Source organism: Buceros rhinoceros, unplaced genomic scaffold (assembly GCF_000710305.1).
Source record: "Buceros rhinoceros silvestris isolate BGI_N320 unplaced genomic scaffold, ASM71030v1 scaffold7572, whole genome shotgun sequence".
NCBI lineage: Eukaryota > Metazoa > Chordata > Aves > Bucerotiformes > Bucerotidae > Buceros > Buceros rhinoceros.
The window spans coordinates 1-15823 of NW_010399399.1; the positions used below are offsets into that span (position 1 = coordinate 1).

Consider the following 15823-nt stretch of genomic DNA (forward strand, 5'->3'; position numbering starts at 1 on the left):
GGTGGTGAGAGGGTGGGTGAAGCGCGGCCCGTGGGCTTCCCGAGTGCTGCTGCTCGGGGCCTCTAATCCGCCGTGGCTGCGGCTGAGGTGAGCCTTCCCCGCTGCCCAGCTAGGAGCTGAGAACGCGGACAGCATCGGCGCCGTGCTGAACAGCAAAGATGACCAGCGGGAGATCGCCGAGACCAGAGAGACCTGCAGGTCGGTACCTGCCTGCGCTTTCTTCTAGGGATGAGGTGCTTCTCATGGCCACACAAGGCTTGGGTGCAGGATGAGCAAAATAAAATCCCACCGTTTATGTAAAAACATGCGAGTCAGTGAAAGAAAATGCTTTAATTACTCAAATCTGAGCCTCGAATAAGGTGAGTAGGGTTCACTTGTAGCAGTTTGGAAATGAAGGCGAACTTTTGCTTTGCATGTTAAAAACTGAAGCATGAGTTTAGAGTGTGCCTCCTTCTTGTCCCAGAGCCTTTCACTGTTGCTGAGAGCAGTTACAGGGCTGTTTGGTTTGGAAGGTCGTATGGAACAGTAGACGTGTCTCGGTCAGAGTACCTAGTGCTTATTAATTCTCACCTGTAGCGGTAATTGCCCTGCCTGAGCAGGTTTAGTTTTGTAGATGTACTGCTTTGGTTAAATTAAGATGTACCTTATAGAACAGAAAAATGAGGAAGTGAGATAATGTGTTTTCAGGAGTCCTGTCCTGAAGAAGTTGAGCTGGTCTTAAATACACTGAGGGAGGAACAGTTTCTCATATATGGTGTTTCAAAATAACTTCAAACTTGTGATAGAAACACACAGTCAAGGCAGATTATCAGATTTGGGAAGTGTTCTCTCTGGAGAGAGGAAGTGTTTTACGTGAGGATTTTTTGGATATTTGCAGGGCTGCTTATGATACATCTGCACCAAATGCAAAACGCAAATACCCAGATGAGGGAGAAGCTGATGAGGAAGAGATTGAAGAGTATAAGGTAAGAAAAAAGGGAAAGCGTTCCTTTTCTCTAGTGTTCGTATGTCTCTAAGGGGCTTACAAAATATATGTGTGCGAAGATAAATAAAAATAAATGCATTGTTTATAGGTGGTTTAAAATGTGTGTCAGTTGCATGTCCCTTGATGTCTTCTACTGCAGACATCTAAGAGAGAGGGCACAGACACCGAGTGTTTCTCTTCAGATGTGGCTTAGGTGCACTGAACTGCACATCAGAACCCAGCGTTTGGAGGATTAATGTCGTGCTGCTGCTAGGTGGGGACAGACTTGGGTGATAGTGCCCGCGGGGAATGGCGCATGCCGTGGCAGGTTCTTTTGGGTGGGCAGGAGTGGTAAAATGTGTGTGCGCTTGGGTACACACAAAAAAAAATCTTGACCAAAATTTCTTTGGGTGGGAAGAAAAGCTTGTAGTTAGCAAGATGCACAGGCGTTGGTTGAGATACAGGGAGCCTGAGGGTGTCTTTCCCTTTTTTCCTTGTCCTTATAACCTTGCTTCTGTGGTTAAGCAGGGTCGAGGTCAGCGCACTTATGAAATAATGCGGTGACTGTTGTTGTCTGGATGCCTAAAAATAGCAATTGTTGAAATATGGAACGGTACTTGGTAGCGTTCCATTTGTGTTCAGGTTTGTGAGTCTTTCTGCAGTAATATCTGTCTTACCTCTGTAAGATCTTCTGAGTAGGTTTAAGAAACTTGAAACCTCCAAGTAAAACATCTATAGTGGAGTCACCAGCTGCTTTCTGCAGATGTTTCTAATTCCCAGTTGGCAAGGGGATAAGAAACGGGAAAAATCCCCTACGTATTTATGTAACATTTTCCTTAGCGCTTTGAGCTTGTTTAAATTTAGTCTTGTAATATGAACTGATAAAAAAATCTAGGTTCTTACGGTACCAAGCCCTCTTGGACCACGTTTAATACTTGCAGTAATAGACTGTGGTGCAGAAAAATGTTTTCAGTTTAATTAGGAAAATTAGAGGTGTTTTCAATGTAAAGTGACTCGTATGTCTCTCAAACCCTGACTTGCAGTGTTGGGTTTTACGTGGTGGTATTGTTAACCCTTCTGAAGTGGTTTAAAATTGTCGTGCCCTGACTTCAGATGTGGGGGAGATAAATGTGTCCTCAAACCTCAACCTCTATAGCTGGACCTGAGCGTCTGGCTGTAATTGCTGGGGAAGACAGGTTACTGGGTGATACAACAATGCTGTCACTGCCATGCCGTGGGGCGGCACGAGGTCTGCAGAGGTGGCATGTGTAGATGTGGACACAAAACCTTTAAACAAACATAGTTGAACATTTTAGAGGATTTTCCAAATGGGAAGTGAAGGGAGCCGATGTCGCCTGTGAACAGTGATGCCCGATGACTTTTTCTTTGTGTGGTGGAAGTAGGAGAATCTCAGCCATTTAGGAAGATCTGATGCAAAAAAGGTGCTGTTTTTTATTTTTTTGTTTTGTGGGTTTGTTGGTTTTTTGATAAGGGGTAAATTTGTAGTGACAGTTCTTAATACGCAGCAGGGCTGCTTGTTAAGCTTCCTGCTGGCCTCTTGATTGCTGTCTTGGAGCCTGCCTCTGCTTTGCAGTCCATAGAGGTGGGAGATATGGCAAGAGATGCGCTATTTTCAGAAATGAATGATGGGTGTTTTAATATCTGAAAGTTTAATAGTGGTCCTGAAGACCTACTACTATCCTCTTGTTTTTGTGGAACTGTTCACAGTTGCAGTGGGGTTAGTTGAGCTCCCTAGTCTGTGTTTGGAAGTGACCATCTTCTGCCACTCCCAGGCTTTTCATAGCCAGCTGAGAGTCGTCAGAGTTGCTCCACTTTGCCCCTTCTCCAGGTGAATTCACTCAGTTGCTTGAACCTGGTTAAATGTCTGGTGTCAGCAGTGTTTTGTGACAAAGATTTCTGGAGGTTCAGAAAACCTGTGGTTCACATTTGCTGTCTGCCAGCCTAATTTGATACAGCCCTGTTCAATTCAGTTCTGCAAGCGGTGGCCTGTGAGCTTGGAGCACCTCCATGCCATTGCTCTGGAGGCTGGAGACATCACAGGAGGCACTCGATTAACTGATTGAGATTTCTGTTACATCAGTGATGTATGAAAGAGGATAGGCATCCTAGTATGGCAGATTATATTTAGTGGTTCTTCAGTTTTATTTATATATATTTATACATTTATATTTAATATATATACTGGGTTGTTTCGGGATCAGTGGGAAACCAGAAAGTGATGTGAAGAAGCAAACCTCTTTTGTTTCTGTTTTGAGTTCTGTGTGGATGTTCAGAGTGTGTCAGTGTGACAGATCTCTTGAGTTCCAGAAATCCAATGAACAAACAGTTGGTGACACACTAACTGGGGAAAAAAATTGCAGTACAATTCCCATTTTCTGTAAATTTTGAGACTACAAAATGGGATTGTTAGAGTTACTTGTAAGGACAGTTCAAATGAAATAGTGACTTGTACCATCTGCTGTTCCTGCAAAGTGTGAACTTTTAACAGGTTTTTGGGGTTTGGGTTTTTTTTTAATTGAGAATATGGTTTTGGCTGCTCAGGTTGGAACATAAGAGGTGATTGAGTGGATATAGATGTTCAAAGGTTCTACTACAGAAAAACTTCAATAAACTACACCATTTGCTTTAGTGGAATTCTGTGTGGCAAAAATTAGAATTTCTGCATTTGTGAAGCACTGTCAGGGCCTACAAATGAAGGGTTTCTTATTTTATTCTTCTTTCAGAGGCCTCTCCCAGTAACACTCTCCTCAGTTAAGGAGAGAGGGGCAGATCTTTTGGGGAGTAGGTAATTTTTTTTTCCTCTCCAAAACTGGGCTTGGAACGATCTATGATCTGCTGTTTTAGGAGATTTCTGTTTGTGGACAACCCACTTCTTTCCTTAGGAAGCACAGCCATAATGAGGAGGGAAGCAATATGATCTTGCATTCTTGTAATATCAGCTTTATTTCCAAGGATGAAGTAGAGCTGCAGCAAGAAGAAGAGAACCTGCCCTATGAAGAAGAGATTTACAAAGATTCCAGTACCTTTCTTAAGGTGAGCTGCTTTTGCTGGTAGTCTAGTCAAAGCTGCCATAGTTGTGTTAAACCACTGCTGCAGCTGATGGTACTTGAAATACAGCTTTAAGGTCTGAGCTGGAGTTCACAAGTAGGGATGTTTCCTGTGAAAGATAAGACTGTAACCAGTGTTTACACTGATCTGACTAAAGATCTGGGTCAATGAGCTGTGGAAATGGTGGGCCTGATCTGAAAATAAAAACACGGTGGTAGTCTTGACTAGCGTAGCTTATAAAGGTATGTTGGAAGGGAATCAAAAATCTGTAACTTTCTCATTTATCAGACTAACATGTCTGTATGTCTGGTTACCAACCTGTTGCTCTTGCTGAACTCCCTTTTGCTCTCCAGGGTACTCAGAGCTTAAATCCACACAACGACTACTGCCAGCACTTTGTGGATACAGGACACAGACCTCAGAACTTCATCAGAGACGTTGGTATGTCGCAGTCAGTAACTGTTGGGAGATAACTCGTTTTATTTCATTGTGCTTCTTTTTCTTCCTCTTTTAATTCCTTACAGTTACTGGGAAGTGTAGATACACATATACTACATAGTTTTGTGTCTCTGTGTCGATATGTACCTATATATAAATTAATTAGAATTATTTTAATCAGTTCAGAGGTGACCATTACCAAGGCTCTTCTTACTCCTGGTTTTATCTGAAGTACTTAACCCAGAATACTTTTTTCAAAACTCATCTCTTTCTGTTCCAGAAAGTAAATTGTGGTCAGATCTTGAAACCTTTGGAAGTTTGAGTAACTGACTTACAGTTTGTCTGTTTCCTGGCTGGTGTTGCCTCCAAGAACGCATGTAGCGTGTAAAGCATGGAAAATACTTCAATGTCAGTCAGCAAGCAATATGGATAGTATTTACCAGCTGAACTGTATAACTGCTGACAACTCATTACAAGGCCCAACATACTATTGGGTATAATAAGAGGTTGCTATTTTCTAAGTTTATGTTCATCTAGCCATCACTGAACTTGTTACTTAAATCTTGCTTTATTAGGCCTGAATTTAATCTTCCTTATGCTAAGGTACATTTGGTCCTGTTTCCCACAGCAGGTGCCTCATAGTTATTTGTTTCTTCTAAAAAGCAGAATGCTTCCCTCTGCAGTTTTCTGCAACAGTTCTCTGTGTTTTATCAAGTTTTAAGATTGTCAGAGCAAGTGTGTTGTGTTCATAGATGCCAGCCCAAAGAGGTTTTGTTTGCCTCTTGAAGCCATTAGTTTGTTTCTTCACTGTATTTTGTGAATGCTTCTGTGACACACATCTGGGTGTTTAGTATGAAAAGCGGGCTGTCACCACTCAGCTGTGTCTTTGTCTGAAAAAAATCTGGCCTTCACAGTTAGGTGCTGGCAATAGTTACACACTGCTCTCTGGAGCAAGTTGAGGCCAAATAGCAGTCCATGTTATTTACTCTGCCTTCTCTGCTGCGTCAAGACTTGGGAAGGGACAGGACAAGTCGTTACACAAGCAGTTTTTACATGGAAATGAGCGGGTCAGCAGCAGTTAGTCTCCCCCTTCATTAGAGACGAGTTGCACCTTGCTTACCTACGTTCTCTACACGAGATCAAAGCTCTGCTTAGGTGCTGCTTCGTAATTGGACATGACCTGCAAAAAGCCATCGGAAAGTCGTGGTTCCAGAACCCCCAGTTCTAGCTTTTTGATGTTGCTGTTGGAAGAGAGAGACAGAGAGACCTGTGGGGTTTGGGTTGGTTTCTTTGTTGTTTCTATTTCATTTTTTTTAAAAAACAAAACAAAACCAAACCACCGACTAAAAAAACCCCAAGTCATCTTAACTGAAAATTCTTTTACATCTCTTGCTTAGCTTGCAAGATTTGACGTGCACTGGCTGCAAGTAGCACAGCAGTGGTTTTAAGATTTTATGTATTTAAGGATAAGAATGAAAATAACTTTTAGGTGTTTTATGCACATGTAGTAAGACATAATAAAGTTAGATACTAAGAACTTTGCTTTTATCAGTGTGGTGATACTGGGGTTGGGAGTTTAGAAGTTTCAGCTGAAATAAGGAGAGGGATGAAGGGTGTGAGGTTAGGGGGTTTGGGTGGGGTTTTTTGTTTGGATTTTTTTTTCCCCCCCCATGGGTTAGGACCATTTAAAGTTGTAAATTTAAGTGAACATGAAGCTTTGTAACTAACTCCTACTAAAGTTGAAGTAGGATAGTGTTTGGGAGGTGGGGATGGTACCTTTTTGGTTTGTACTGAGCCAGCCTCCAGCAATAACAAAATAATACTGCCTCTACTTAATTATTTGAAAGGGAAATGTAATATACTGAAAAGATTACTACTATTTTTTTTTAAAAATCATATTCAAAGCTCAAATAAGTGTATTCTGTATGTGACTGTTAATTAAATCTTAATATAATCTTCCAGATGGGGGGGCGGGCACACACAAAATAACTTCCTGGCATTTTTAGTTTAAACGAAAGATTGTTTCCTTCTAATGAAAGGAGTTGTGAATTCCTGACTGCTGTAGTGCTCGAGAACATGAGAGCACAGACATGAGAGTAACAGCTGTAATTAGCTGGGTGAAGGCAGGAGGCTTTTGTGAAGTATGGAACAAAAAACTGCTTTGAAGAGTTTGGTTTGTTCTAAGGGAAATTAAAATAAGGCTAAGTATTAACATTTGGACCTATTCAGAATACTGGACAATGCTTAATTGATACAGATTTACTCTCTGAAGTAGTTGTTAACTTCATGTTTTCTTCTTCTTAGGCTTAGCAGATAGGTTTGAAGAATATCCAAAACTTAGAGAGCTCATCAGGTTGAAGGATGAGCTGATATCTAAATCTAACACTCCTCCCATGTAAGTGCTCCTGTGGAAAATGCCTTTCTTCTCCAGACCTGTTTGAAGTTAGCTGTCTGCCTTGCAAATCTCTATCCTTAGCACCTGCTCGCAATTTACATCTTCTGTTTCTGTTTATACAAATTAATCAACTGAAACTTCAGAAGAATATAATCAGTTTGGTTTTGTTAGTTTAATCTTGAAGTTTATTCTGGTATATAAACTAGATTTTCTTCTGGGTGTGTGATTGTTTATAGTATCTAAAGCTTTGGGGTTTAAGGCTGAACTGTCAACTGATTGGGCTGCTGGCTTTGGGACCTAAATGAACAGCACATCATAGTGAATCTCATGATACACGGTTTATAGTAACAAGAAAATCTTTAAAAATTGACCTCTTAATAGAACTTTAGTTGTTCTTCTAGCAGCTTTTTTTTGGTATAATGTTCATCTATGAACTTAGTATCCGTTAATCAGATGTTACTTCATAGTTTAAGATCAAAAAAAAGTTGAGGCTGGCTGGAAGCGATTTGCCCTATTAACCTCAAAGTACCTCTGAGCTTTTGCTGGACGTTAGACACAACGTAAGCATGTACAGCATGTTACTGCCAGGAATTTGAACCTACCCAAATGTGAACCTAATCCTTTTAATAGTTGCCTTAACCTGTAACGAGTGGAATAGCGTTGTTCCGTGATAGTCCCGTGAAAAACTCTGACAGAGTTGTCTGAGCAGCTGAGACAGACTGCAAAACTCAACTTGCTGTTTTGAAATTAGATGTGTTTTGGCACTATTAGCCTTAAAGCACAAATGGAGAAAAGACAGTAATGAAATGCTGCCTTCTGCTAACACCAAATACACCTGTGGAGCAGTAATCCCTTCCGGACGCTTCCTGAGGAAGGGCAGGTGGTGGTCTGCTAATTGCCATTTTAAGGTTAAAGGTATTGAGGGGAGGACGGTGGAGTGTTTTGGATAGTGATACAGCCGTGAGTGGAGGGCAGGAGCGGAGGCCAGTCTAAGAGTGCGTTTGAGTGTGTATTGAATAAAATCAGTGGGTGGGGGAATCATGCTTTTGTTATAGGGATAGAGAAATACATTTCTACTGTACGGAAAGTAACCACATTTCCAGTATTCAGAGTCTTCGGAACATGTAATGAATGGCAATATTAGAAAATATGCCACTTCCCCAAAGGGAAGCAAACCAGAATTCCGTTAGCCAGGCAGTGAGTGTTTGCCTCTTAAATGCATAGTCCACGAACACGCAGAAGGTTCAGCGATTCTGAACTAGATGTTGTTGTACAGTCTGGTTGGGCATCTCTTTCCTGCTTGATAAATTAGATTCCTAAAAGCTGTTTAATGAAGGAAAGACTACTTTTAAATAAAGCTGATGCAACAGCATCCACCCTAGGTTACGTGTGAATGCATTATGCATCTCCTCTGGATTTGGCGCGTTAGAGCTGTACGAACTACGCAGGACACCCTGCCCTTAACTGGCTACGCAGCGGAGATGTGTGGGGTGTAAGTTTCAAACCACTGTTACAACTCAGCCAAGCAACCTGTCATCTGTTGTTCAAACAGGTACTTACAAGCAGACTTGGAAGCTTTTGATATTAGGGAACTGAAGTCCAAATTTGATGTGATTCTCCTGGAACCACCGCTGGAAGAATACTACCGTGAGACTGGCATTACGGCCAATGAAAAATGCTGGACCTGGGATGATGTAAGTGTTTTTCTTGCTGTGAAGAGGATTTCATACATGTATTTAAGCGAGTAGTTGGAGGATTTAATTTGGTATCAAAATGGTTTAGAGATGTATTTTAAGGAAAAATGGTGGGGGTTTTTTGTGTTTTAAAGAAAAGTCTAGATTCTCATTAAAACTTGGTTTTCTATTGTATGTATGCCTATACTAATTGTGTTAAAGGACTCTTTTTAGGAGGAGTTTAATGAATTAAATATATCTTTTTGTTCTCCTGAACCTGGTCAAAAATTTAAATCTAGTAGTATTGGGTTTTCTCCCTACCCTCATGAGTTTTCTGTTCAGTTTGGTTTTTGCTGTTGATATTCAGAATATCCATTGTAAATATTCCCTCATTTATTGAAACTTTCAGACTTTTATGAGTTAGGCTTTTTAATACGCTGCTCTTCTAGTCAAGAGAGTAGATGAGTATGCTGCTGTTTTGCTGAGTAATGATTGGGTAGCTAATGTAAACAATCAAACCAGCTGTGATCCTGAGAAGCCTGACAAAATCGATAGACCTTACTCGTGGAAGTTTTTTCTTGTATCTGTGTACTCTGTTATTGTTTAGTCAAAGGGTTTTTTTAAGCCATGTTGGTTTCTGCCCCCTTTTTGACAAGAAGGACAGATCTAAATGTGCTAGATTTATATCTTTCGAGGTCTTGTTTTATTGTGCTCTAGTAAACATTTAGAGAATCGAGTTAGAGAAAAGATTTGAAGTTCATTCTGTAGTAATGCATGTATGTGCTCGTAAACCAGGAAACACACACACAAGATGTGTGGATAAGGAACTCCGTTCTGTATCCTTCCCTTTTCAAAAAAGTCAGCTCTGGAAAAGCAAGATGAGGGCTGGAGGCTGTGCAGTGCTGGATGTCACCAAGCGTAACAATCTGATGACACAAAGCCTGCTGCCAGGTTGCCCTGTCCTTCAAGACTGAACCAGAGAATTCCTTCACTTTGGCATTGAATTAAAAAATTTGTAACGCTGATGTCATAGTGGTGAACTGGCTCTACTGCATGTACCTATGGTCTACTCATTTTGAAAAAACCCAACAAACCCATAAAAAACACAAGCTGAAAACCCCACCCGAACAATCCCCCTCTCACAACAAAGCAGACAGTCTGTAGCAGAGAGGAATAGCTGATTAAAACAATGTTTGCACAACCACGTCAGGAATTGTTCGGTTAAGGCCTACGGGCAGGAATATGCAACTAATAAATACGTTTTGTTATTAGACCCTGCTGGGAAGGTTCTGCGGGACTATGTCTGCACTAGCAGCAAATTTGTCATAAGATGAGTGAACGTGAGCAGGTGTTGCTGAGATTTTCTTACCTGTGTTCTGTGCAGTTTGAGGGAGCGGGGTGATGGTGTTACTTTAAACTAGCTGAAACCTGCACGTACGTAACTTCAGAAGAGAGTCAGTCAAAGCAGAGGGTCAGGAGAACACCCTTAAATTCAGTCCAGCGTTAAGGAATGAATTTGAAAACAAAGGCACCGGGTAACGACCTGTTAGGTGGGCCCTAGCCTAGGGAAAAACATTCCTTCCTAACAGAAAAACCGGAAGCGTGGGAGGCAGGAGTCTCCCTCTTAGCTGGAGTTGTAGCCTCGCAGAATGGCTTCTGCTCCATAATCTTTCTTCACAGGGGCGCCGAATGAAGCTTGATTGATGTGTTGGCAAGTTACAGATGAATCTTTTCAACTCAGCATGAGTACAGATGCTTTGAATCTGCAGTTACTGTATCACTCTGTTGTTGTTGTTGAACCACCCCTGAAAATTCTTGCTGCTTCTTTCTTGAAAGTGAAAACGGAGAGAATATCTTTCCTATATGGCAATAGGAATTAAGCTGGTGGGTTTTTTTATAATGTGTCTTCACAAACTCCACAGCTGAAAAGAAACAGCACTATTGCTCTATTCCCGGATCTTTTTGCTGCCAGTGGAATGAGAAAATGAAGCGGTGGGGTGGGGGGGATTCATGTGAGTTGTAGTAGTCCTTTCAGTCCAGAATTTTCTGTACAGATAAGACTTCTCTAAGAATAATTAAGCTGGTCATCAGCCATGTTGAAATCGTGTTTGGGTACTGATATGGTGATTTTTCTGGAGTTTTAGAGGATGGCTGTGAATGGTACACAGACTAACATCTCGAACAGAGGTGCTTCCTTGTGGTTTCTGTAATAATGCTTCAACACTTAGTAAATACTCTTTCTGATAAAATTGGTGGGTTTTTTTTTAATACAGAAACACTTTTATTACTGTTATTTTTCTTAGATCATGAAATTGGAAATCGAGGAAATTGCAGCCCCGAGGTCATTTGTGTTTCTGTGGTGCGGTTCAGGAGAGGGTCTGGATCTTGGCCGAGTGGTAAGATGATGTTTTAATTCAATTTATCAGGGACAGGCTTAAGAGTTTATTTTTATCATTGACTGTTTCTGTATAGAATTCTCAACTGTAACTGCTAAGAGAAGTTTTGTTACTATGGTAGAGACACATAATTTTAATTGGATTAACGAAGTTTAGACACTTGTTTTCAAGAGGTGTGGTCGTGACTATGCAAGGAGGCATAATTCTAAAGGCTCTTGAAAGCCGTGCTGCTGTCCTGTTTTCGATGGACATCTGTTGCCATAGGAGCAGGTTACCATGTTGAGTGCATTTATAACATTTTTTTTTTTTTTTACAGAAGTTTTAATAGTCTTCTGCCAGAAATACTCATGCTAGTAGAAAGGTGCTAGTGTTTCATAAAGTGAGAATTGTGAGCGTAGCATTGCTTATTTCTGGAAAACTCCTGGAGTTTAAGTAGGTTTACACTTGGCGAGCTCTACGAAGGTTTACTTCCCTGTGAGATCTTGGGAGTTTTAACCTCTCCGTGTGCCAGGGTAGAGCACTGCTTATGCTGGGACAGTGGAATATGAAGTTCGGTGCAGCTCTTGTCATGCTGGAGCGTTCTTTTCTTCATTTGACCAGTGCTTCCTATTGAAACAACACGGCACTGGTCACAGGACAACACGTGGCTACTACCTGTTTGTTTATCCGCTTTTCATCACGGGCTTGGTGAAGGTGGCTGTGCCGGATGGATTGATGTTGGGCTTAGACATATTGGTAGTAGCTGGACAGTTCTTAAGCTCAGTTGGCTATTGCTGAGTTGAGTCCTTCATGCCTGATTTCCTCTCTTTCCTCTCCTTTAACTACACTTAAAGGAGTTAAGGATTCAAAAGTCATGTAAGGTTTTGGGGGCTTTTTTGTGCATGTGGGTTTTTTTATCTTTTTTTCCAGATACAGGAAAAACCGCAAAATGGTAGTAAAGGCTTTTAGCTATTTATCTTTCCATTTACAGAATTTTACATTGATGTAAACACTACATTTTACATTGATGTGAAACACTACCAGAGTGGAGGTTTTAGGAGAGTCAGGGCCAAGGTAGCTGATCACTGTGTTGCTCAGACTGATTTTGATGAAATTTAAGCGTCGCTAGGTAAAGATGAGTGGCGAGTTCCATAGGGGATCTGTGCAGTGCTTAAACAATAGAGAAAAACCAAAGGGTGGGGGAGAGGAATAATACACAGACAAGTGGACGTGCACGTAGGCCTTTTTTTAATTACTATTTTGGGGCAGCTTGACAGAACATGCAGTCATGCCGGTAAACTGTTTCATTCATCTGTGACAAATTTCTCTTCCAGCTGCTCTTTAGAAGTCAAGTACCTAGATGAGGGATCAGTTTAGGTTGCTTATGTTTTGGGTATGGTGTGAGCTGTTCTATCTGTCTATAATATTTAGTGTCTACGCAAATGGGGTTACAGAAGATGTGAGGACATTTGCTGGATTAAAACTAACAAGAACAATCCTGGAAAGACCAAGACTCTGGACCCTAAGGCTGTTTTCCAAAGAACCAAGGTAAAGGTTTGGTTCGGTTTCTCCTCTGTTCCCATCCTATCTCTTCACGCTAAGGAAAAGTCTGGGACTCCAGGGCAGTTGGTGAAATGCTTTGAGGAAAGCAGAGACGAGGGCTTTAGAGAACATATCTGTAGGATGTATGATGAACTTCTGTCCCCTTCTTGACTTCAGTCAGTGTGAGGTATAGAAGCTTCATCTACCTTTAAGACTGCTTGGTGAATCCGTATTCTAGTCTCCTCAGTGTGACATTCATTTGCGCCTTGTCGAAGTGCAGGTAGCTGAGGAGGGTTCACAGACTGATGGAACAAGAATGACATGGAAACCAAATAGAAAATGTTTCTGTACGTTGCAATGGGTTTGACTTCTGGGTGGTTTCGGTTGCAGGTGGATGGTAAATAAGCAGTTTATTAGCAACTCCTTTTGTGTAAAACACAAAAGCTCTGTGCCAGCTTAGAGGAGAAAACTTGCTGGCAGAGGAACCCTTTTGAATGCAACAAAACTTGACATAAAATTTAGTCAAATTCTACTGCTAGAGGGACTCTTTAAAACTGTGGATGTAGTCATGAAAAATAACTTTGGGAGACTGGCTCCTGCTTCTAAATACACCCATGCAGGTATGCACCCAGAGCTTGCACCGGAGAGTTAGAGGACTGTGAGGGACTACAGCTCAGTCAGCAGCTCCCCACTTCCCAAAGATGGGGGTAATGCACGAGCGACTGAGCTAAACTAAACAATTCCTTAGGGATGTGTTGTGGGGGCGTGTATTGGAGAAGGCACAGAGGAAGAAAAAGTACTCAGATTGAAGAGACTCATCTGTATGTTATTGAAAAACTTAGAAAACTGAAGATAGGGCTAATAAGGAATTGTTTGGGGTATATGTGAGTGTAGCTGTGGCACCTTCACTGAACCCAGAGAGTTGGCTGACAATTCAATAATTTGAAGTGTCATTAACCTCTGGACTCTTTCCATGTTTGTTAATCATTTGTAGTATTAAACATCCTCAGTTCTGTCTCGGATTTGCCATTTTTTAAGAGTAGAAACTTCCCTTAAGATATCTGGAATCTTTCTTTGACTTGCATTTACATTAATCTGAAGTTTGTTTGAAAGAGTGTGTTAGTTACAGATATTTATAAATATAAATACTGCATGTTTATTGCATGTTTATTGCATTGCAAATACATGCAGCTCGCGTGTGAGGGAGAGGTTAAAACGAACACAGGAGGTTTTGGGGGGACAGAGAAGAGTAGTTTCTGGTCTTGGAGAATTTCTCGTGTTTATTGAGCAAGGGTTGGGCTGAGGTCACTATTTAAAATAAACATAGAAAACTGAGCCGGGTTATTCTGGCTGAATAAACAATCTGTTGTGCAGGAGGTGTTTACCCCTGGTTACAACAGCAAGTGCTGTCCTAATGTATTCAGTTGAGGCATCTCTAGGTAAATGCTCTCTGCCGGGCCCCGGGCCGCCTGTTACAGGATGGAATCCGGGGAGCTGGTGCATGACGTTCCCTGTGTTACCACAGTCACATGTCTTGGGTAGTTATTCTAAAGACTAGATTTACGATGCTTGGCTTGAGGGGTAACTTGCTTAGCAGTATTCTGCCTTTTTATTTAATTCAATGTAAGGTCTGAAAACCCTGTAGTTTGGGTGCCACTGACCAGTTGCTTAGATTTGATGGGTCACCTCTTCTACCTTTCACATTTATTCACTAGCTTTTAAAACCCTTTTCAAAAACTTGGAAATTATTGCATTTGTGTGTCTGCAACTTTCTTTTTTAGAGCCAGCTGGTGCCGCTCAGTGGATCGGGGGTTTATGATACTGGGGAAAATCACTCATCTGAACTTAATGTTCCCAGGAACAGAACTCCTCAGTGAATGTGTAGAATCTTACTTTTCGCCCTGTACAGTTGTGGTGATTCCTCATTCACAGATTCTACATACTAGTCACTTAAATTGATCTAGGGGTTTTTAGAGGAAAGTGATATTACTCACAGTTAAGGGGCTGTTTTAATGCTGATGGAGTTGAGGGTGCCTTGCCGGATTGACTGTGGTTTTACTTTTTTGATGCAGCGGTATCTTCTACAAAGGGATCTGAGGGTGAAGGCACCGCTTGTAACCATATAAAAGAGGGCATCTTATTTTCATTGGGTGGATGATTTGTGACTGAGAGCTTTGAAAATTGTTTCTATGAATAAAGTCAGGATCAGAATGCTGATACAAGAATTAATCTTAACTAGTAACTATTCCCTTACTCCTGCCACCCATGCTCTCTTTCCTCATGGTGATTTCTCAGCCTTTCCAAGTTAAAGCTCTAACTTCGCAGTACTTGAAGCCGTCCAAATATCTTATCTCGGCCTCCTTGTGAGTTTTGCCGCTTTGCAGTGTAGTTCACCAAGTCAGCCAGCTTAAATGACCCTCTGCTACCAAAAGGCTCTTTTGGAAGCTCCAGCCAATCGTGTTCTTGTTCCTGGTTCCAGCTTTACGGGAGTAGGATTTACTCTGCCTGTAATTTCTGTTCCTCTCCACGCGCCCAAACCACAGAGGCCTGCGCTGTAGCAGCCTGCTGGCTTTGACGGGTTCTCCCCTGTGTTGTGTGTGCGCAGGAGCACTGCCTCATGGGCATTAAAGGAACGGTGCGTCGCAGCACGGATGGTGATTTCATTCACGCCAACGTTGACATTGACCTAATCATCACAGAAGAGCCTGAAATCGGCAACATAGAAAAACCTGTAGAGATTTTTCACATCATTGAGCATTTCTGCCTTGGACGACGACGACTTCATCTTTTTGGAAGGGACAGCACAATTCGACCAGGTGACTGTGATATTTGTTTTTGTCAATAGTTAAATTTTCATTCACTTTAATAACCCTTTTCCGTCATTTGAGTCCCCTTGATGGGAGATTCTGATGGAAGCCGAGATAATAACGATTAATCCTAGTGCGCGATTCTTCTGCCAGCACTTGCACTGGCTGAATAACCGTCTATTTCTGCATGCAATCGCTCGGTGGGGAAATAGGGTTATGGTACCACAGAGCGCCAGGTGAGCCGTCCTGGTGACTTCTCCATAGCGGAAGCCAAGTCAGGAGTGGGAAAACCCACTGGATGGAGACGTGCTGCCGGTCTGCCAGCCTCCCACTCCGATAACTGACCAGCCCCGTGTTCCGCAGCAGCGGGGTTGTGGCATCGCTCAGCGTTCTCCCGGCACTGTGACGGCAGCAAAGTGACTTCTGCTCTAGTTAATGTTCTGGCCCTCGTGATCAGATAGCTGAAAATTCTGCTCGCACTCAAGATCTCTCACGTGTATTTTCTTAGCAAGAATGTCTGTCTCGGGGTGAATCCTCAGCCTGTGTGGCAGGAGCGTCGG

General features: G+C 41.9%; 1 protein-coding gene across 1 annotated transcript in view; it reads left to right on the forward strand.

Moving 5' to 3' along the window:
• Positions 1-109: 109 nt before the first annotated feature.
• METTL14 (methyltransferase like 14) overlaps positions 110-15823 on the forward strand; it is a gene marked incomplete at its 5' end in the record, with an annotated part of 17480 nt that continues 1766 nt past the window's right edge. Inside the window, 9 exons of the mRNA XM_010131441.1 lie at positions 110-198; positions 878-965; positions 3938-4018; positions 4387-4474; positions 6776-6866; positions 8419-8560; positions 10843-10935; positions 12346-12462; positions 15062-15272. Of these exons, the coding sequence (XP_010129743.1) occupies positions 110-198; positions 878-965; positions 3938-4018; positions 4387-4474; positions 6776-6866; positions 8419-8560; positions 10843-10935; positions 12346-12462; positions 15062-15272 (1000 nt within the window). The remainder of the gene's footprint in view (positions 199-877; positions 966-3937; positions 4019-4386; positions 4475-6775; positions 6867-8418; positions 8561-10842; positions 10936-12345; positions 12463-15061; positions 15273-15823) is intronic.